The following is a 23,408-nucleotide window of genomic DNA, read 5'->3' as shown; positions in this document are numbered from 1 at the left end:
CCTGCAAATTCTGATCAAAAGTGCACATACCCATTTCTTTTTAATCACAAAAACAATCTCCAGCATCTTCTACTGGGATTTTGTGATAGACCAAAACACAGTAGTGGATAATTGTAAAGTGGAATAAAATGATGCGGTTTTTGAAAATTTATTTACCAACAGATTTTGATAGTTTACCTATGTATTAAACCCCTTGAGGTGATAATTTTGCCTTTCAAATATTATGAAAACCGGATTTATAGCCACAAATAACGCCATCAGCTTTGCACACACTGCAAAAACGGATCTAAAAATAAGTAAAATGTTCTTAAAGTTGGTGTATTTGTCTTTGATTTGAGCAGGTAAATACGATTATTTGCCAATGGAATGAGTATTTTGACCCCTAATATAAGATAATTAGACATACTGGACTTGAAATAAGATGATGGAGATGAGTTGTTCCTATTTTAAGTGCAAAAATCTTGTTCCATTGGCAGATCATCTTATTTACCTGCTCAAATCAGGGAAAAATACACACATTTTAGGAACATTTAACTTATGTTATGTTCCGTTTCTGCAGTGCATGTAGAAACTGGGATGTTTGCCCTTTTCTTGGTTCAAAGTTGCCACGGACTCGACTGAATTTATGTCCAGACTTTGACTGGGCCACTGTGACACATATTGTTATCATGCAAACGATTCCACTGCAGCTCCGTCTGTATGCTTATAGGGCCGCCATCCCACTGGATGCTGAACCGTTGACCCAGTGCCAAGCTGTTGAAGCCTACAACAGGTTTTCTCCAGGATCGCTCTGTATTTAGCCCCCTGCAGAAGAAAAGCATTGGCTTAGCATGACCCTACCACCACCATGCTTTACCTTGAGAATGGCATATTCATCTGCATGTACAATTTTTGGATTGTACGCTGAAAATAATTGAATACCTTTTGATTTCTCGAACCGGAACGTCTTCCAGGGTTCTACTGTGTCCCCTACATACTGTAGCTTGGGGCAAACCCCAAAGTTGATTTCTTATGGCTTTCTTCTTGTTCTATAGGCACTAGATTTGTTGAATGCAGCATAAATAGTTGAATATCTTAGGGTGATTGTTAGGGATACCAATAACCGTACCATCAGTGATCTTGCTAAAAAATGGTTTCTTAACACGATTGCCCCAGACTGAATAAATGCCCTCAAATTAAAAGCTTTCTTACATTAAGGCTTCATAAATGTTTACTAGAGGGGGTCTGTATACGTTCTCAGCCTGAAACATCAAGCAAACTTCTAAAGCTTCTCTGGACCTAAAGCTGGACTCAGAAACCTTTCAACCAGCAGTGAAAACACACACAGACGTTTGCTCAGGTCATGGATTGATTAGATTTAATGATTAGGACTTGGATGGACATCCCCCCCCCCCTCCCATACCAACCCTTCAGTCTTGCATTCCTGAAGCAGCGTCCTCAACACAGAGCACACAGACAATGGACATTCAGACAGAGCAGAGAGACACGTGAATCATGCGAGCGTCCTTCGACCCGATCCCTTCGCTGCTTTGGATGCCTGTTAGTAGAAGTTCAAGTAAAATATCCCCCCCCCCCACTGATGAGTACAAAAAACATACATCAAAAGGAAAAAAAAATACAAATGTATACACCTGAAATACCACTTTAAAAAAATAAACATAAAATGTTGAGTTAGGGGCAGGTATCCCAACAGAAAGGGAAGGGGAAGTGTTAAAAACGTGCGTGCTGCTTCTACACCGGCTGAGGGGCGTTAGGCGAGGGGAAGCAGAACTAAAAAACTGTGGAGAGGAAAAGGAACGTGGCGGCTGCAGAAATGCGGGAAATGCAGAGATTGGAGCAAGGAAGAAATAAACGAGAGAAGGTCTCAGAGGGGTAGGAGGGGTTGCAGCCGGGCGGTGGAGCGTTCTGCCTCAGCTGCGTCTTTGTGGTGTTTGGCAGTAAAGCCATGGTGCTGCCATGGAGCCAAAAACCGGGTGTGTAGCTGCGGCGCAGAGCCCCCTTCTGCCCTTTTATGAGGAATTCAACCCGCGCTCCATCATTTTTTTTTGACACCCGTCGGCGCGTGATGACAGGTGTGCCGATCCCTCCGCACTGGAGATGGGCTTGTGACCGTGGAAGCGAGCACACGTAGACAACACATGCACAACGCGCACATGGCCGCGGTGCGCAGACAAAACATGCGCAGGCAGACACAGACGAACTGAGAACAGGCGTGTTTAGATCCCGGTCTGAGGTGTATACAGGTACGAGTAGCAGTCTCTGGGATCGACTTGGCATGTCTGGGATATGGTTTTTCCTCATGCCTGTGCAGCTTCTTCTTATTTTTTTTAGGAGTTTGCTGAGCAATTAGCCTGGTCCCTTTATCCGATCCTGTCCTCCGAAAACACCAGACACGGACCCCTCCCCACCCGTCCATGACGGTCCCGTCATTGTCCTGGTAAGGCCACAGCAGAGGCCGGTCGCCGTCGGAGGGTGGCTCTCAAGTTCATCTCGCCGTCCTTGTGACAGCGAATGCTACGTTGAGCCAAAGCCTCGATCGGGGTGGGTGGAGGTGGCTAGAGGCTGGGGCGCTGGCGGGTGGTGTCGTAGGACCGAACTACCTGGGACTGGGACACCACGCCGTGCTCCTCCTGAGAGAAGGCGTAGCCATCTGAAGGAAGAACAGGAGAGAGGCTTTTAACACGCCAATGCTTAGGCAATTCATTTCAGCATTTTTACAACACTTATAAATGCTAATTCTTTATATGTGAACATCTAAACATTTCAGAATCAGAAACAAGTTTGTTGCCAATGAGGTTTAGCCTTGTGAGACCATCCTGATCTCGCGAGCTTTCAAGGTTTCACTCGCAGATCAGTCTGGCTACTCTCCATTAAAGAAAATTTGGAGCCGTTCACCAAACGAACGTCCAATCAGCGTTGGCTTTGAGGCGGGTTGAGGTGTGACGCAACGGGAAGCGCAACAGTTCAGTCTAAAGAACATGGCGGCTTCAGCCGATGAAACTAGCGTTAGCGTGGCTATCGAGCAAGTTTTATCGGAATTACAGAGTATTTCTTTGCTGAGCTAACGAGCCTTTACCTGCAGCAGCAAGAGTAGCTTGGCTTGTGGTTGTGTTTTCGTCGTCGCTCGTAACAGAGCGACGACAAATCTGATTGGTTTATTTGGCCCGTCTATCACCAACATAGGCCAATCAGCTAACCAGTATTTTCGCCCCTTCCCAAAATTACTTCAACGGAAGGTTTCCAGATGGATATGCGGAGCAAATCTATCTGGCGGAGTCAGGTAAAATGAGGTTTGCACTTACAAGGAATTTGACTTGGTGTTGATGGTGCAGACGAAATGGATATATATACAGAATCTAGAGCTATATACACAGTAGGCTGTGCGTTAATGTAACACACCTTTGACCAGAATGTCCAAAATTTCCAGTGTAGGGAGCAGAAAAGTGGGGAATAAATCCTCTGGTGATGTTGCCCTGATGTTCGCCTCCCTACACTGGAAAACTTGTCCTCTTGGGTCACCATGTGTTCAGTGAAACTGATTTAAAAGGCTATGTTACATTTAAGTTCTTCACAACACGCTAGAAACATTCTTTTCAACATATTTTTTTTTTTTTTTGCCAGAATAACTGATTTAATTCGGGTTCGCCCAGCTGTCAAGACGTACACACAACGCCCCTTTTTCACATTTGGTCACATTATTACTAAAATATTCAAATGAACACAAAAAATAAGCATCTCTCCTGAAGGAGGTTAAAACAGGATTTCTCCTTTTTTTATATATATATATAAATAAAAATCTGGGAAGTGCACATTTGTTTTCAGCCCCTTTGAATCTGATTACCACGAATAAAACCACATGCAACCAGTACCCTTTACTGGTTATTGGTTTATTTAGATCCTGTATAGCACTTCTGGATAGATGCAAACCACATTTTGTTGCTTGTACTCGTGACAGTGCCATGACAATAAAGTTGAATTCTATTCAAATCTAACCTCCAGAAGTCATCTGATAAGTGTGTTTAATTTAACCTGAGTATAAATGCAGCTGCTTACGGAAGAGGATTAGGGCCATTCAAAAAGAAAAAGTCTATGAAATTCTGACTTTTTTCTCAGAATTCTGAGATTAAAGTCAGAATTGAATAGACTTTTATATTTATTTTTTGAATGGTCCTAATCCTCTTCCGTAGCTTCTCTGCAAAGGCTTTAGATGATTCAGATTTTATTTATTGCTCTATGGTAAAAAATAAAAAAAAAATACAAAAACAGTCACTCTGTCATGACAGATATAGTTGTAGAAGAAGTTTTCATCCCCATGGTGGTGGCAGCATTATGCTGCGGGAATGACTCAGGGGAGCAGAACACGTCAGATTATTTTGTCAGAAAAATATTGCCACCATCTCCTTCTCCTTCTCAATATAATGTGCACCGTTGTGTTGGTCTGTCACAAGAAACCCCTACAACACACACTGCGGCCGGCAGCTGCAGGCGGACAAAACGCTGCAAGAGTTCAAACGGTGTGAATACTTTAGGGAGGCCATCCATGCATGGAAGGGAGACTCACGTGAAACCGTCTGCTGCACCGAGTTGGAGCGTCCAACACTTGAAGGCGTTTTCCTAAATACTCTTGTCAGCAGATGGGCACGTTCGTTTAGACTGCAACACAGAAGAACGGGAAGAGCAATTAGTCTGCAGCTTCGGAGCACAGCAACACAACACTGCAAAAAACGGATCTAAAAACTAGTAAAATGTTCTTAAAGTTAGTCTATTCGTCCTTGATTTGAGCCAGTAAAGAAGATTATCTGCCAATGGAATTAATATCTTTGCCCCTAAAATTAGACATCCTGCACTTGAAATAAGATGTAGATGAATTGTTCCAATTTTAAGTGGAAAAATCTTATTCTATTGGCAGACCAGCTTATTTACCTGCTCAAATCAAGGACAAATACACTCATTTAACGAAAATTTTACTTATTTTTAGTTCTGTTTTTGCAGTGAACGGATGGTGAAAAAGAACAACAACAGCACAATACCCAACTACAGCGGTGGGTTTCTATCACAGCTGGTAGCGGACGTGTCTAAATGAAAAACCCGCTGATGGACATGTTACCTGAGTGAGTTTGGGCTCTGAAGGGTTGAATACTAAATGTTTTGGAGATTTAATTGAGCCCAACTGTAATCCAACTTCTGCCTACAGGGAAACAGGCCGTCCACAGATGAACCCCCCCCCCCCCCTCTTCGCCCCCCTGGCTCCTCTCCTCATAACTCCTCCTGTCCACGACGAAGAGTGGCCCCTCTGTTTAAAGACCACACGCCGTCACGGCTCCTCTCCTCCCCTGACCAAAAATAACTAAGCTCCAGCCACATATTCCACACCGACGCACACAATCATGAATCCCCCCCGTCTCGTCCCCGTCATGCCAGCCATAAAAAGTACATGCAGAGGACGTAAACGCTGAGGGCGCTGACAGCGCTGTTTAGTTGCGTTTATACCCTCCGGTGTTTAAGAACCCAGAGGTTTCCACTGGAACCTGATGCATTCTGCAGCAACGATGATCGGCGGGATCCACTTATGAACTCGGGCCAGTTTGCCGAAGGGCAACAATTTGGACCCGGCGGCCAGGAAAAACTGCTGGGTGTCCATCCCCCCCCCCCCCCCGGCTCTGAGTTTCTGCCGAGGAGAAGAAACAAACAGCTCTTCAGCTCGCTCCAGGATTTCTTTTGGCCTCGGGAAAAATAGAAGCGTCTGTTAGATCGATGACATAGCCGAATCATAAATGACTAAATGGAAGCTGGACAGACACGGGTTCTTTCCGCAGCTGTGAGGCCCCCACCACCAACATACCTGCCGGTTCAAAAGCAGCCCAAGGATATGCTCCGTTTTGAACCCTTGGACTGAGAAAACGCAGCACTGAAACACAGATGTGCTCTCGTTTCAGCTTTACACCCCCCCACCACTGCGTCTCTGACCTCCCTTCCTTTCTGTCTCCGATTTTGAAGTGGAGCAGACGCGAGGATCTGGTGATGACTCTGAGCTGGAAAGCAGGTTCGATGAAGGATGAGACCCAACATTTGGGTCCCTCACTCATCCTTCGGAAACCCGAAGAGAGTCTTGGGCTTTTCCAACCAGTTCAGTGAACGAGCCGCAGACAGAATCGTTTCAGCAGATACTCCTGATATTTGGCGAGGACCAAACCACCATCTTGGTTTCTCTGTTTAGTTAGATAACGCATCATACAACACCCTCTAGTAGAAATGTGCCACACTTACTGTCGCAACACTACTAATTCAAACATAAAATCAAGGACTTTTGCTTTACTTTTATATTTCAGGGAACTTTTATTTAGTAATCACAACCTACTGAATCCATTAAGGCACACGTGTGTTGATCTCCACAAGGAAGGAAATGGCTATGAGGAAATACTCGTCTACAATAATTAAGATTAAAACTACTGGAACAGAGACGATCAAGGCTGGACCAGGACCCAAGGTAATTTTTCCACCTACCAAATAAGGTAGAAGGAAAAAAAGGGACTAAGTTTCAGCTTTTAGGCAAAACCCCCTCAGATGTGTTGTGACGGATGCGGGGGGAAAAGTCCAGCTACCCTCTGTTGAGTACGGCAGAGGATCTGTCACACTCCCCAAAAACCCTTTAAAACCTCGCTGAAGAGCCTGGCGTCATGAACTTTTTGAGATAGAACTTTTCTTATTCAAATTCGGTGCCTACAACCAAACAACACACAAAACAACAAACATGCGTTCAATCGGTGCCACGTTATTTTCCAGGGCGGCCAAATCGTGTCGGAAATGTTAACTTTGCCGTGATAAAACATGATTTTTATTTTAAGGCTTTTTACACCATTTGAAGTTCATTATTTTATGTCACTTTTTGTAACTTTACATTCATTTTAATAGTCACAATCTGAAAATGTGTGTTTAGAAGCCAAACAGGTGAAAAAATTATGTTTTTTTTGCTTGTATAATAATATGATTTAAATGAAAAACTACTTGGAAAAACTGGTTGTGGGTTTGGGAATAGCTGAATACCTGGTCCATTTCATTCTAGCACAACTCTACAACAAACACACACACACACACACACACACACACACACACACACAAGACCACTAAGTCACAGCCTGAGGAGCTACAGCCAAACAGTAAACACACCAGGTCTGTACAGCAGGTCAAATTGGTCCACCTAAAAAAAAAAAAAAAAAAACAATCCAGAGGAATGGAAACTTTTAAAGAAATACAGATGAACATGACCTTTCAGATAAACTGAGAGAAAACCATGCGAGCGTCACTCAAAAGGCAGCGTGCGAGGAGAAAGACAGGTCATGTGAGGCCAGAGGACTGAGTGCAAACCTTAAAGCTACCTCTGTGGAGCAGCTCTGTGTCTTACGGGACCTCAGCCTTGGATTCGGCCCTGTGGACGGCGCCACGCCGGGATATTAACTGATTTATTTCCATGAAGAGTGAAAGGTATACAGCTTGCTTATGTAAAAAAAAAAAACTGCAGGAAATAAATCCACAGTGATGGAAAGCTAACCCAGTCCAACACAAAGGGTTGAATTAAATGCAGAAAACCAGACATGATTTGAATGTTGATGAGATGACGCTAAATGCTGTTTTTTTTTTTTTAATGTACTGCACCTGCGGCCGCTGGAGTCCCTGAGCACCGCGGCTCCCGGGTCGACGGCCCGCGCCTCCAGCTCCTGCACCTCCTCCAGCAGAGACTTCCTCAAAGTGCGGCGTGTGCTAAGGAGAAGAAATGATCTCATCACAGGCGTGAAGGAAAGGCTGAGCCGCCGTCGCCCTGCAGACACGCGCAGCTCATGATACGCAGAGTGTCTGTGTTGACGCGGGCTCGGCAGGGCTCGTGTAAACGGCTCGCTTAACTTATACAGTCTGTGTGTAGATGGTCTAATTTATTTAGATTAAATGTGCTCTACTTACGCTGCCCAGGCGAAATCTTTGAGTAAACACGCCGTGGGTACCAGGACCAGGCCCAGCCAGAAGTACCAGCACTGCATCACTTTACCGGCCTGCAATGACGACATACGGGCTACATTTGGTTCCACTTATGTTTTGATTTAAAGAAAGGATTAACTCATTTTTCTCAGCACCGGGCCGATGAAACCCAACATACAGCGCCTTGCAGAGCCCTCTCAGCCCCTTAACCTTTTCTCCACTTAGCAACAGCAGACCGAGGATTTCATGTCACCAACGCAGCGAGCAAAACTGAGCCGTGGAAGAAAGATTTTTCTTAGCGTTCCAAATTATACGTAAAAACATCTGTAATCCTGCACCTTCTTTTCTACTTCTTCCACGATTATGTGCTTTTTTTTTTGTGTCGGTCTACAACAGGGGTGTAAACTCATTGCAAGATTAAATAGAACTAATAAAAATAGAACTAATAAAAGTGGACTTTTGTTGATTTTTATATTTAAATGAATTTCACTTTTACACAATATATTATGAATAACCTCAGTGTTTTTAAGAAAAGTATGTGCAATTTCAACAATACTTTTACTCAGTTAAACATTTACTTGTGCATTATGCATAAGAACTGATCACAGTGATTGTACAATGTTGAAAAACATTTATTCACATTTTTTGGAACTTAAAAACATGTCCTGCATGACAAAATACATCAAACGGATAAAAATTAAGAAATTATTTAAAATCAATTTTCCACATCTGAAGCTCAGTGCTACCATCTGCTGATTAAAACACAGTGCCCCTTGTGGACAATATAGGAACTGCAGATGTTCAATTAATCTAAGTACAGTACATGTTTTTTTAAATAATTATTTTATCATTCTCTTCCTTTTATCTCCTCTTTCTTTCACCTTTTGTTTTGATCTTATTGTTCTTCCTTTCCTCTCCTACTTTCCCATTGTAGTGTCCATATCATTTGAGATATTCCCCGCATGAATCATAATAAAACTATTCACATTCATAAATCAAGCGGAGCACTATGGCAAAAGCAGTACTGCTCCACTTGTGAAAGTCAAATCTGATGAGCTCTTTTTGGCATTAAGACAAGTTAATTCTTATTGCCACATTACCAGACAGGAAACTGGATAAAAAAGAAAAAAAAAAAATATATATATTTTTTTTTTGAATAATGATAATGCATTTAGCCAACGGGCCGGACTAAATTGTTCGGCGGGCCGGAACCGACCCACGGGCCGTATGTTTGACACCCCTGGTCTACAACATAACGTCCCAATAAGATGCATTAAGGTTGATGGTGGTAAAAAGACAAAAGGTGAAAAATATCAAAACTTTTCCAACAGACTGTATGTAGCAAAGCCACAGAGTGTCAAAGTGCTTTGGACAGTGAGACTTATTCACATCTTAACCCAACAGATTGTGCAACTTTCTCACAACTCGTCTCTGCAGCCCTGGTTGGATTTACGGAGACCGCTCTGCTTGCTCTGAAAGGAAAAAAGAGCACACCCCCCCCCCCCCTACCTGTGTGCGCAGTTCCAGCTGCAACACGACTCGTCGACCCTTGACCCTGTTCTCGGGCCGTCTCCCGAGATTAATCATGCGTCCAGCCGCTGTCTCGCTTTGTCAGTCTGCGTGTCTCTTTCTGTTTCGTACACCCACACATCTTTCTCCTGCGATCCCCTTCAATCTTTCTCTTTCGCAACCCTCATCCGTCGTCGGTGACTGTTGTCTCTGCTGCTTGTCCTCACCTGCTGCTGCTAAGCTCTGGCCTCCTCCTCCTCGCACGACTTTACAAAAGTCTTTACCTGCAGCTAGCAACGTTTAACCCAATTGTCACCTCAAACCGTGTGCGGGGACTTGCACTGCTTCGATGGGTTCTTCTGCACAGATACGAGCACAGCTGGAGTCCCGGTGGGGTGGAAGGGGGGGAATCAGGGTTTATTCTTCAAGGAAAAATACCAGATTCACCTTTGCAGACTTGTCAGTCCTTCCTACTTGCTTTTATTCTGTTTTATTTTCCTATATTTTAATCATGTAAAGCACTTTGTATTGTCTCTGTACTGAATTTTGCTATATAAATACGTTTGCCTTGCCTTGCCTTGCTTTGCCTTCAGGTCAGTTTTCAAATAGGAAGCGCTACACAGCAAAAACGGGTCTAAAAATAAGTAAAATGTTCTTAAAGTTAGTGTTTTTATCCTTGATTTGGGCAGGTAAATAAGATTATCTGCCAATGGAACAAGTATTTTTACCCCTAAAATAAGATAATTAGACATCCTGCACTTAAAATAAGAACAATTCATCTCCATCATTTTATTTCAAGTGCAAAAATCTTATTTTGTAGTCTTATTTACCTGCTCAAATCAAGGACAAATACACTCATTTTAAGAACGTTTTACTTATTTCTAGTTCTGTTTTTTTTTTGCAGTGTAAAGTTTAATTTGAATTTATGGCAGTGGGGGGGGGGAGGAGGAAAGTAGAGAATGATAAGAGAGGAAAGAAAAGAATGATCAAGGACGGTAGAATGGAATAAAGGACTCGTCTAAGGGAGAAAGGCACCAAGGAAGGTAGAAAAAGGAACAAATGGGATGAAGGAAGGACACAAAACGGGGGTGTGGGACTGAGTTGTGCCCAGTTATTCTAAGCACAACCCTGCTCTTTTTCATCCTCAGCCCCCCTCCCCCACGGACAAATGGACGTATAGATAGCAGGAGGAGGGGAAATAAGAGAGGTAAGGGAGTAGTTAGGAGGGGGATGAGAGCGGGTATGATGGCTGAGTGTCTCCGACTATTCCCCAGTCAGACTGAGCAGCTGCAGGGATATTTGACCGCATTCCTGATTTCTGACACAAATTGAATTAATGGGCTGGAGCGAGTTGAGACGGTCCTGTTCCAGCTCTACGGCCACTCAGTGGGGGCTCCGCGTCCCACCCGGGTCTTTATCCCCAAAAACTCTCCAACCAGCCTCCCAATTAAGGGGTTCCACAAAGACTCCCTCGCCGGACCCTCATCACCGTCGCTGGCAGCCCACCCGCCTGAGTCAACACCTCCAGAGAGAGCAATAAAAGACAGGAGTTCGGGTGACACGCAGCAGGTGCTGGGAGCCCGCTGAGGGGGCCGGCCGGGGGTGTGCACCTCCCTCCCGAGGGGGCTCCAGCAGTGCAGACGCAGAACACCCAGGAGGTGAGCCTCCTGGACGCCATGGAGAAAGGCGGGGCAGGTGGGGCTAAACATTGACAGGGAGGGGCTGCAGCGGCCCAAAATCAGCTGCTTTATTGAAGGGGGGAGAAAATTACCTGGCCCAGCATGTCGGGGGCAATCGGGATGGCGGGCCAGAAGACGGAGTACACGCCGAAGAAGACCATCCAGAGCGCCATGCTTCCCCATACGGCGAGGTGGGAGAACTGCAACACAGAACAGGTCGACGAGGGAGAACCAGAACAAAAAAAGGGAGATTAGAGGGGCAGAGAAGGAGACAAGACGAGGTCAAATAGCTCCCACACGCCTCTGAATATAGCCAACCCCCCTCCTTCCCCTGTCTTCATCCGTCTCTGTGATGTGCTGTAAGGGGACACTGTGTGAATTCCAGGGGGACCTCACTTCATTACTCCCAGACTGCTGTGTGGACAGCTGAACGGACAGAGGTGTCAGCGCCCAGCCTCCCGTCCTGCCGGTCTCTGTCACTCCGGCAGCGGGAACTAACCAAATAATGTCACCGGCACAGCTTGAGCCCCTGTTTTCCCCTAACTTTACCCGCCGTTACACTTTTGCCGGGGGGGGGGGGGGCTGAACGCCGGAAGCTGACAGCGCGAGCTAAATCACATGCTGGAGAGACGCGGCGAGAAAATCGTCTGACTTTCAAGCTGGTGTGACCGGCCATGACGGAAACATAAGCGCCACCAGGTCATGCTGTCACCCGTTTTCTGCATCAGTCAAGTGTTTGACAATTAAGCCAACGGAGGCACAGAGAAGTAAGAAGCTACCGTATTTTCCACAAAAGGCCCAGGACACACACTGCAAAAAGGGAACTAAAGTTAAGTACATTTTTCTTGAAATTAGTGCATTTTTCCTTGATTTGAGCAGGTAAATAAGATTATTTGCCAATGGAATAAGATTTTTGCACTTAAAGTAGGAACAATTCATCTCCATCATCATTTTTCAAGTGTAGAATATCTAATTATCTTATTTTAGGGGTAGAACTACTAATCCCATTGGCAAATAGTCTTATTTACCTGCTCAAATCAATGAAAAATAGACTAATTTCTAGAAAATTTGACTTACTTTTAGTTCCCTTTTTGCAGTGCAGCTATGGTGGTCACTCAGCCTGTGAACACTGCAAAAAGGCAACTAAAAGTAAGTCAAATCTTTTTGAAATTAGCATATTTCCCCGTGATTTAAGCAGCTAAATAAGATTATTTGCCAATGGTATTAGTATTGTTACCCCTAAAATAAGGTGATTAGATATCCTGCACTTGAAATAAGATGATGGCAACGAATTGTTCCTATTTTAAGTGCAAAAATCTTATTTGATTGGCAATTAGTCTTATTTAGCTGCTTAAAATCAAGGAAAAATACACTGATTTCAAGAAGGTTTTACTCACTTTTAGTTCCCTTTTTGCAGTGAGAGACGGGGAGCTTTTCAGCAGCTAACAGGAAGGCTGAGCAAATTACTGCTAGGTTCCCCTGTTTTATCCTTTTAAGCATTCAGCCTCGGTCTGCTTTATAACAACCTGCGATTGGAAATGTTGGGTTAATCATCAGATTTCAACAGTTAAGGCAGGGAACTAGAACACCAGTCCTCAAACACTGCAAAAACGGATCTAAAAATAAGTAAAATGTTCCTAAAATTAGTGTTTTTGTCCTATATTTGAGCAGGTAAATAAGATTATCTGCCAATGGAATGAGTATTTTGACCCCTAAAATAAGATAATTAGACATCCTGCACTTGAAATAAGATGATTGAGATGAATTGTTCCTATTTTAAGTGTAAAAATCTTATTCTATTGGCAGATCATCTTATTTACCTGCTGAAATCAAGGAAAAATACACAAATTTTAAGAACATTTTACTTATTTTTAGTTCTGTTTTTGCAGTGTTAAGGGCCGGTGTCCTGCAACTAGCTATCCAACTGGGGCAAACTTTGAAAATATCGCAAAAATAAGAAAATGCAAATCAGACATGTTTTCATCTACTGGTTTCTAACAAATTAACCAGGTGACACAAAGCATAACGGCGTCATTTGAGGGTCTATTTAAGTGCCAGTGGAGTCGGCCGTTGACTATGGTGAATTGGTTATGAAGGAGGAGGATTATGATCGTATTCCGCTTTACTCTGTGAGTAACGATAGAACTGAGCTTCAAACTTTTATCAGACATTTCATTTAAATTGTTTAACCCATTATGAAAAATAGGGGAAAAAAGAATAACATTAAATGAGCATGAGTCCAGGAGGATATCAGCGGGTTAGAAATAAAAGTTTATCGGTTTAGTCCTTTAAAAGGACTGAAAATCAGTTTGCCGACCAAATTTTAACGGGTATGCACGTCTTTCTCGTAATTTCTTATGAAGCTTGGAAAACTTAAAAATCCGTCAAACACTTTCTCTAGAGATGAATAATGGCACAGTACAAATAACCTTTTAGCTGAGAAACAATAAACAACCCTATTAATCATGAGCAGTCGTCTAAAACAGTTTATAATACCCCAAAACAGGAGCGGGAGTCTAATAATTTTTTTTTTCCTGAACAGACAAGATGACATCTGCGCTCTCGGTGAGCTGTGGCAAATTCAATCCGTTTCCCTCCGGTCTTTCTGCCTTTAATATCAGTCTGACGGATGGGAATCTTTTCCTCTCCTGGTCTGTTTTTCTGCTTGGCCGTCTGAGCAGCCATCATCTCCCTTTGTTCCTCGTAAGATGAATCTCTCAGAGCATATTTAGTCGCCGTCCCAGCTGCTTCACAGCAAGGCCTCCAGACTCCGGTGTTAATCTATCACGGTTTGGATGTTTTTCAGACACTGTGTTTTTGTACGCATAAAATATTGGCGAGGGGGGCAAAAAAAATCCAATCACACATTTAGTGGAAGGAGGAAAACTGTCTGGAGGAAGGAACCCTAAAGAACTTCGGCACAAGTTTTTCCCTGACGCTAGAAAGCAACAATCTCCTTTTCGTTTATGAGCAAACGTGTCAAATGTTGTCTGGTTTATTAAAGAGTGCTAATGCTCCTACCTTGGTCCAAGCGGTGGTCTCCATTCCAGCTTTTAGACAAACTGTAACGACCACATACTGCACAGGGACACACGAACGCCCGAGGTGGACGGACACACAAACAAAAACAGAGGGGGGAAAAAAAAACAGGAGACCGTATTAGTGCCCCGGCGACTGTGGAGACAATAAACATTAATGCTGTACAGTAAACTCAGCAATGTCTGTTAAAATACCTCAGACCCCCACCAGCCCCTCTACACAAACACACAACAGACAGGGGTCCTACACAGCCCGCATGTAAAAACGCCAGACTTCTCCAGACTCCACTTTCCAGAGTTCAGCCCAAAACATTCTTTAAAAAAAAAACTAAAACACTAAAGTTAGAAATTAATTTATGACAGAGGATTAAAATGAAGTAAGGACAAAGAAAGGACGGAACAGAAGCACAAAATGAAGGAAAAGTGGACATGGGGTATGAAAGAGAGGAAAAGAAAGAAGGAAGCTCGGAAGAACAAGGGGAAGGAAAAAAGGAAGGATGAAGGTGGGGTATGAAAGACAGGAAAGACACAAAGGAAAAAAGGAAATAAGAAAGACATGAGGAAGGAAGGACACAAGGAAGGAATGTAAGGATGGACATGGGGTATGACAGAGAGGTAGAAAAAAGGGAAAGAAAGACAAAGGAAAGAGAAGGATGAAACGAGACGGGCTATGAAAGAGGTACAACAGAAAAGGACAAAGGAAAGAAGGAATGAAGGAAGGATATGAGAAAGGATGGACACAAGGAAAGGAAGGATGGAAGGACAAGGAAGAAAAGAGGATGGACGTGGGGTATGAAACAGAGGAAAAGAAAGAAGGAAGCTCGGAAGAACAAGGGGAAGGAAAAAAGGAAAGGTATAAGGAAAAAAAGGAAGGATGGAGATGGGGTATGAAAGACCGGAAAGACACAAAGGAAAAAACGAAAGAAGAAAGACATGAGGAAGGAAGGACACAAGGAAGGAATGGAAGGATGGACATGGGGTATGACAGAGAGGTAGAAAAAAGGAAAAGAAAGACAAAGGAAACAAAAGGAAGTATGCAGACGGGGTATGAAAGAGGTAAAAAGGAATGAAGGAAGCATATGAGAAAGGAAGGACAAAGGAAAGGAAAGATGGAAGGACATGAGGAAATAAGGACACAAGGAAAGGAAGGATGGAGACGGCGTATGAAAGCAAGCCAACGACAAGCTAGTTGACTGATCCAGACTTCAAACTAATAGAAAATGTGTTTAAAAGCCGAGTCGCTGGCAAGAAAGTAACCAACTCCAAACAGAGGAGTGGCCAAACATCCTTCCACAATTATGCTAGCTGCCTGCTGTTGCAGCGGCGTCTGCAATTTGCCCACGGATGTCGATTCAAATTATAGATGACTTAGTTTGATCCCGTGTGAGTAATTTTGGTCAAAAAAACAAACAAAAAAACAAGAAGAATTCAATCTTACGCTCCCAGTTCTTAATTTTAAAGGTTTGTTGTGCTCTCATTCCACCTTTGAAAAAAAACCCAGAGTTCAAATGCATCTTTGAAAACTATGATGCCAATATGATATTCATGTCTATGCTGAGTAAATGTGAACGTCTGACCGGCACCGTGCACGGACATGGGGTTGAGACGCAGCGGCTGGATGAGGAAGAGTTTGCACACGAGTCTGCAGCACAGAGAGTACGAGTGAGCAGCTTACCGTGTAGACCATGTTTCCTGCAAACAGGTAGTCGTTTCCCTGGCCGTTACTGAACGGGGAATCTGCGGAGAACAAGCTGGAAGCTCCGTAAAGAAACACAAGGCAGAGCTGATTATGCGTCATTGAAAACGTGTCCGATTTGCTCACCGTGCTCTAACATTTTGAGCGGAAACCAGAAGAGGATGATCGAATGGATCAGTGCATTGATACAGTGTCCCCAAAACACCTGGAAGAAAGTGAGAGAGAGAGAATAAAAAACAGACATGGTAGGAAAACTAAATCCACAGTTGTTTAAAAAAAGCCCTGAAATAAGTTCAGATTTCATTCAAAAGTTCCTGCAGGTCTCCAACAATGAATGCTTGACATTTTTATTTGGGGGGTTTTAGAGCAAAGTGATGCAAAGAAAAAAAAAAAAGCAATCATAAGTAGATTGAAGTTTTTGTTTGTAACGTGAGAAAATATGTGACGGTCTTAGGTTCATGAATACTTTTGTGGGGCTCGGCGCAAACATCCTGACAACTAATCTGTTGTCATGAGAGAAATTTACAACATGAGGGTCATTTAGCTTTTTTTTTTTAATGGAAAGAAAACGTCCCGAAGCAAGTTTCCTTTACATCAATAATTAAATCCTGAGTGTAAAATGTGGGTTGAGACAAGCACGTGTGTGTGAACAGTTATTATAGATCCATTGTGGAGGCTTCAAGAAAACAAAGTCTGGGATTCAGGACGTCCACGTCTGATTATTCAGTTCATGGAGGGATTAGAAAAATAAAGTTGAAACATTTGATATCTGCAGCCCTCGTCCCTTCCCGTACTCCTCACCGTGCGTGTAAATAATCTCGCCTCATCGTCCAGGCTGCGCCGTCACAGACCCAGTTTTAAATCAGATTACTGCCATGACTGCTAGGGGCAAGTTTACACCTGAGGCAGATTTCTTGCAGCCGTTTCCGGTAGGGCTGCACAATTTTAGGAAAACCTGAAAGATGTGATTATAATGGTGAATAATATGACTTTGAAAAAATAAAGTATTAAAAAGTGCTACTGTCTTTCAGCTTTGAGGTCAAAGCAAAGCTGGAGTCCAGATAATGAGTTTTTTCTATGCAGCTACTGGATAAATAAATAAAATAAATTATTTAAACCTCAACAACAAGGTTCAACTGAAAAGGTTTAGGTCGACCTCTGCTTTTAATGACTTTGCCTCCTTACCGCTTCTTTCCCCTCTAAAACTTTGTATGCATGCTGCCTCAAACAAATGTGTTACAGAGAAGCTGAAAGATTAAATTATTAGCCAACACTTATTAGATTTTCGCGGTATGCATATTGCCCGGTGATATTGTGATAACAATAACTTTGCCATATATATCGTGCAGCCCTAATTTCCTGTCTAAAGCTCTCTTGTCTTTCCCATTTTGTTAGAGAACCCAGGAGAACGTGGGTCTGTGTTGGCTGCCATTTATACCCCGGGGAAACAGGAAATCACAAATTACCTCCAAAAAGTACAATAAATGCTTCAGTTAGGTTCATTTTATAGGAGTTCACCAGTGCTCCTGTTTGCTTTTCCACACTGAATAAATGCACTTCTTAGAATAAGATTATGCAAATAAGAGAGGAATTAATTTGAAATATTTTCGCACATTTGTACAAGAGAAGCCAGTAAATACGGATGCCCCATACAGAAAAAAGCTATTTCTTAACAGTAATGCACAATATTCCCTTTGTGCCACCATGAGCCCTTTCCTGTGCGGCACACACACACGTATCAGCGCCGCACGCACACACGGCAGGCTAAAATGAAAGAGTTTCTTATTCCTCAGCTGTGAATTTCATTAAGGCTTCGTTTACTCGCTCAGATCCAGCCGGCATCACTCATCAGATCACAAACATCCCCAACAAGCCGAACGCCGACCAGGGAGAGCGGCGGGGAGCGGACACGTCTCCAACAGACGTACCTTGGTGTTGAAGCCCTCGGCATTCTGGGTTATCCTGTAGAGCTGCGGGAAGCGGAGCATGTTCTGCTGGCTGCAGGGCCGGTCGAAGATCCCCAACGTGAACGGGGGCAGCGCCGTGAATATCTGCACAGAGCGCACACACATATGCTTCGCTGAGCGGTCATTCTTATCAGATGGCCGGCGCTAAAAAGGAATTTCATAATGTTTAAAAAACGCAGAGGAGCCCCCCCCCCCCCCGAGGCATCCGCAGCCAGACGCCACGTACACACAAGCGCGCTCTCATCGAGACGTCTCCGGCACGAAGACGTGAGCGGCGATAAGAAGACAGAGTGCTTGAGATCCATAGAGCGATAGGCGGGGGAGAGCAAGGGGAGGCTGCCGGGTGAAAGTGTGAGAGGTGGGCGAGGGGAACCACTCACCACGTTGTAGAGGCCTATACACCAGCGCTCGAACAGGATCTGACCGGAGAAGCCGTTCACGAAGGCGAACCAGAGCTGGGACACGGAGAGAGGGGAGAGGGTGATGAGAGGGGCAACAGCTGAAGGTAAAAGGCGACGGTGGTGGAAACGATGCAAAAAACGTGGATGAATGTGTATATTTTATCAGAAACCACCTGAAATAACTGCTTTGCAGGATATGCAGTTCCAGACTTGTGTGCGACTCAAAATACCTGTGGGCCTGTAAAGATGCATGGGAGCCGGTCTTTTTTCAGGATACGCTCATAATGCAAGGTGTCACTTCACAGCAATTACTGCACAGAGCATTTTTTTTTCTACAAGCCAACATCCAATAAATGCATCCACTCTGATTTTGTTTTATAAATCTGAGTTGCACCTCAGCCCCACACTTGGCTACTTGACCAGGATCTACCTGGCAGAACTGGAAGAGATCCTTTAAAGGAGGCTGGTTTCCTATGCAAGGATTCAACTTTTGAGCATAGTCCGCAATTCTTAAGTAGCGTTGGCGTCGGGGCCGTTTTCCTTCTGCCCTTTTTTTTTAATCCAGATTCTGTTTCTTCGAGATCGCTGTGCTGTTTAAACCTCCAACTGGGTCTAAGCTTCAACTGGCTGTTGAGGGAATCTGCTGGATTTTCCCTTAAATAGGAAACTTTTCAACAAGTCTGTGAGTATTGTTTTACAGAATCACCTTTGCAAGTTGCCTTGAGTTGACGTGTGTTGTAAGTTGGCATTAAATAAATAGAGTTAAGGTGAAATTGAAGAAATTGGGGGGTAGTCCTCTGTCCTCTTTATTACTCCATCCATTCAGCATCACGCTGCACCCACCATGCTTAACAGCTGGCATGGCGGTGTTAAGTTTCAAAGCCTTATCTTTACTCCTCACCGTCACAGAGGGGACAAAATAGGTCAATCAATGAGCAGAAAAACTAAAACAGCTGCAAATTTCAGACGAGCTTCAATGTGACACTTGGCGCTTCTTTCTTGAACCATCCTAAAACCCAAGGAGACGGTGAAAGGTGTTCCTGCATCTTCCAGTTCATGAGAGGCTCAAGCCTGGGTGGTTCCTGAACATTGCCAAGAATTTCCTTTCAGTCTAAGGCTGACAGTTTTGGTCTCAAGGCTGAATGCTGGACATTGACCGATGGTCCAACTGGAAAATGATCCCAGCGCACGTCTAAACTGGGATTGCTGTGGACAAAGCAGGCTAACATTGATGGCCCTGATCGGATCTCTGTTGGAAGCTTATGGACTACGTTTAAAACCTGGCTCCGTTCTAAGAAATCGATACATTTAATCTACCTTTACTGACTCTGATAAGAAGAGTGGTCAAGAAGTCTCCTAAAACAATGTAGCTGGAGATTAACCCAAAATGTTTCTGGAGGTGAATGTTTATAGCTAGGCCTGTATGAAAATAAATCATTTGAATGCCCAGAATTAATATGATAATCATGATGAGGGTATGTAAACTTTTGCATGGCACTGTGAGGCTAGTACAATGTGAGTCTGGCCTATAGGACGGACCCTCCTGAGGCCACAAGCTCACCGCAGGTCAGCTAGACGACATTGTTGGGGGCTTTTCTGGGAGCTGTGGTGTTACTGGGGCATACCCACTTGCTGCGTCTCCTCCAAGTGGACAAAAATTGCCTGCCACTTCTGGCCCGGGATCCTTTGCTGGAACCCGATAACGTGCGACCATCACAGAAAACGTGCATATACAGATAAAGAGTCGTGGTCGGAGCAGGGCCTCAGGCGACAGCCCACGCCTCCCACAACAACCACGCGCCACAACAGGTGGGCCGAGGCTGCGGCAGACCCCTTTATCCAATAAGGACAATCCAGCTCTAGGTGTCAAACAACCACCACACAACCATCTTTTAGACATTTTCCCAAAGCACGACTACTACTACCTGTGAAAAAAAACCCTAATAAAAAAAAGAACAAAAAGAAACGACACCTAGTGTTTCCCTGTGCATGCACTGTCCGGATCCTAGAAGATAAGTATGTAAAACATACGTAATTCAAGTAAGTGCAGACACAGCAGCTATATATATATATATATATATATATATATATATATATATATATATGCACGTGTGTGTGTGTGCTTGGGAAGGAGACAGAAAGCAGACACCAGAAGGGCACCTCGTCAGTCACTGTCAGCCGTGTCAACAAACAGCTGCCAAATGTCTCTGTTAATGTGACCGTGTGGGTGTGTGGGCTCCTACCTCTATAATGTAGAGGACCACGTTCTTGTAGAAGCAGTAGAGGATGCACTTGGTGACGCGGTTGTAGCTCCACGCCCCGTGGACCAACAGCAGCTTCTCCAGGTAGGCGAACTGAGAAGAGGCAAGCCAGAGACGGAAATGTTTCACATCTTAGGAGTTAAAAAAGAAAAGGTTAGAAGGGAAAAGCTGAAAGGAAAAGGAAAAGCTTCAGGAAAGCAAGCCTGAAGGAGGACAACAGCTGCTTTGATACGGCTTCAGAATACATATTTAACAATATATGCATTGTGAAGAACCACTTGGACCGCTATAACTATTAGAGCTGCATTCACGTTCTCTATGCCGGCAGCATCATTTCTGATTCTTATTTAAAGGAGCAGAACGTTTTAGAAAGACATTTAGAAACTACAAGCAACACAGCAAAAGGACCATTTTGAATAAAACCCTGTTGCTGAGGAGGAAATAATAAATTGAGACTTTTTCCAGTTGCTGGATGAACGATTTCTGGAATCTGGGTTTGTAACCAAAACCAAACTGATAATTTACAGTCTGTGTTTGTTTAGTTGTAAACAAGCCGAACCGTCATTGTGACAATCATTAACGCACCATCTCATGGCATCAATCTTGCAGGCCTCTACTGTTTGTGTAAAAAACACAGTGAGATCATGAGTGTATTTCTTTGCTTAGTGAAGACATTAAAACCAAACATTTGTTTCTGAAAAACCAAATGCCCCCTATTTGGGCGTCACCAATGCTACGCTTAGTTTATCTTTGGATGGCGAAATTTTAGAACCTTAAATTCTGACTGGAAAAGTCGGAGGATCCCCACCAACCCTGACCTCAAAATCCAAAATGGCTGCTGTGTAACAAAATGTTGTGATAATGTTGTGGTGGTCTGTGTGTGATCTTACCAGGACTGTATTTGTTGTAAAATGTAGAGTGCCTTTAAAAGTATTGATACCCCTTAAACATCTCCACATTTAGCTAACTAAAAACATCAGTGCGTTTTATGCGATAGAGCCACACAAGGTGGCGCCGTATTGTAAAGAGGAAAAAAAAGGACACACGGTTTTTACAAGTAAAATCAGAAATGTATGGCAAGGATTCTAAATTAAATCCAGGGCGTTAAAATGCCTTCAGAGGAACCTGATTACTAAATAGAGTCCACAGCTGAATAATCTTATTTCAGTATAAACACAACAATGTAATAGTTTGTAATTGTCTGTTACATAAAAAGTGAATAAGACCCACTTTAGTTTGTGGTCGTCATATTTGTGGACGCTTTAGTATGATACAAATAGTGTTGTTGATGTTGAGATCAAATGAAATGTTAAGGAAAAAAAATGCTTTGTGAGTCGTCCCGTTTGACACATGCATTCATTATTTTCTAACCGTACTTTTCACAGCAACATGAGACGTGTCTCCTCAGTTAAAGACGATCAGGTTTAAGACGTGTGAAATCTTTACACCTGTATGTTCTTGTGTTGTGACTGCTGTAGCATTGGCATAGTTTAGGTTGTAAAGGTCCGTTGAGAGCCATGTTTTCAGACGGATAACATGATACGTCGCTGATCTTTGTAAGTGAAATGTCCTTTCATTCCCTCCCCTGAGGTGATGTTAAAGAGTGGAATTAGATGAAGAGCGAGCAGCCAGAACTCTGTAAGTGAAGACATTTCAGCAGGGTCCGCAACTTTTGTTCTCCTCTTACAAAAAGGTGATAACGATACAAGTAAATATATTAAACTATTTCCAAACTAGCTAAAGGCATGCTTGAAATTGTTGTTTAATGACTAGCTAATTGAATACTTATGATTGTTTTTCGCCCAACCATCACCTTAGTTATAGGAAATAGCATTTCTTTGTAGCAGTTTCCACCCCAGCATGCAGGTTGAAACAATCTTCCATGTGGAAAATTGTTTCAACCTGTAGGGGAGTGATTTGTTTCACAATAAAGTTAAAAGAAAACTACTGAAAAGAAAACTGAATCTTTTGTTTTTATTCAAAACATTGACATGTTACTGCTGTTGGCTCAAGTTGTGAGCGAGCGAGGGGCTTTGGGTGGATAAGAGGAAGACTTAGAGTGGAGAAAATTTCTTTATTTTATTAATTTGAGCTTTCAACCTCTCTTTACCCTTATAACGTTATAGATTTGGTAATGTTGGCATCCTTTTGGAAATCTCAGAGCCAAGGTAAGGGTCTATGTTCTCTAATGAATACTTGCAGAGCCGATTTTTGTCATGCTAGATGCGCCAACATGTCTCATCAGTAATATAAGACGGTAAAGAGTTAAACAGCGAATACAATGACTACTCTTCATAGCTTTACGCTGCCTCTCCTCACATTGTTGTGAAAATCGGCTGCTGCATTCCCTCTGTCTAACTTGAATACTTCCTTTTTATCTGAATATGCCATATTATTAATTGTGCAATAGTTTATTTTCCTTTCATTCTCTGTTGCTTTAGTACTTAAATTTAGATTGGCTGGTTTTCTCATTACTGACCTAGTGTGTAACGCTGTGTGTTTTAGCCACTGTCACACCCGAATTTCCCCGTTGTTGGACCATAAAGCCATTTCTTGTTTTATCATAGGTGTGCCTCAAGGGTCTGTGTTCTGGTCAAAGATGTTTTAACAAATTAGCATTATAAAGTAGACCATTACTGAAGCTCCTCTCCATCCATCTCTATGCTGATGACGGTTGCTTATTGTCTTATTGCAATCCAATTTGCCCTTCTTGTCCGTTCGTCTAGAGGTTTCATTGGAAATTCATTTACACTTTTTCCATCCTAAACTTCGATTAAATGCTAACAAAATCCTCACCCAGATAAAAAGAATAATCCCTGCAGTTGTCCCTCCCGTTATGTCCATACAAGGTATTGCTTTTTTATACTTGCATCTTCCTGCAAATAC

General features: G+C 43.2%; 1 protein-coding gene across 13 annotated transcripts in view; it reads right to left on the bottom strand.

Moving 5' to 3' along the window:
• Positions 1-2,318: 2,318 nt before the first annotated feature.
• atp8a2 (ATPase phospholipid transporting 8A2) overlaps positions 2,319-23,408 on the bottom strand; it is an 87,285-nt gene continuing 66,195 nt past the window's right edge. For 12 of the 13 annotated variants that reach the window (XM_036125527.1, XM_036125525.1, XM_036125526.1 and 9 more), the window contains 11 exons: positions 20,505-20,615; positions 18,241-18,315; positions 17,822-17,944; positions 16,020-16,098; positions 15,873-15,934; positions 14,181-14,237; positions 11,252-11,359; positions 7,957-8,045; positions 7,654-7,758; positions 4,562-4,653; positions 2,319-2,650 (listed from right to left, as the gene is read on the bottom strand). In XM_036125527.1, coding sequence (XP_035981420.1) covers positions 2,556-2,650; positions 4,562-4,653; positions 7,654-7,758; positions 7,957-8,045; positions 11,252-11,359; positions 14,181-14,237; positions 15,873-15,934; positions 16,020-16,098; positions 17,822-17,944; positions 18,241-18,315; positions 20,505-20,615 — 996 coding nt within the window. In that variant the 3' untranslated portion in view covers positions 2,319-2,555. Of the gene's footprint in view, positions 2,651-4,561; positions 4,654-7,167; positions 7,199-7,653; positions 7,759-7,956; positions 8,046-11,251; positions 11,360-14,180; positions 14,238-15,872; positions 15,935-16,019; positions 16,099-17,821; positions 17,945-18,240; positions 18,316-20,504; positions 20,616-23,408 lie in introns of all 13 variants that reach the window. The other variant, XR_004927484.1, reaches the window with a different exon arrangement.

This window comes from Fundulus heteroclitus, chromosome 21 (assembly GCF_011125445.2).
Source record: "Fundulus heteroclitus isolate FHET01 chromosome 21, MU-UCD_Fhet_4.1, whole genome shotgun sequence".
Taxonomy (NCBI): domain Eukaryota; kingdom Metazoa; phylum Chordata; class Actinopteri; order Cyprinodontiformes; family Fundulidae; genus Fundulus; species Fundulus heteroclitus.
The sequence above is the reverse complement of the archived record's forward strand: the minus strand, read 5'-3'. Positions and strand labels throughout refer to the sequence as shown.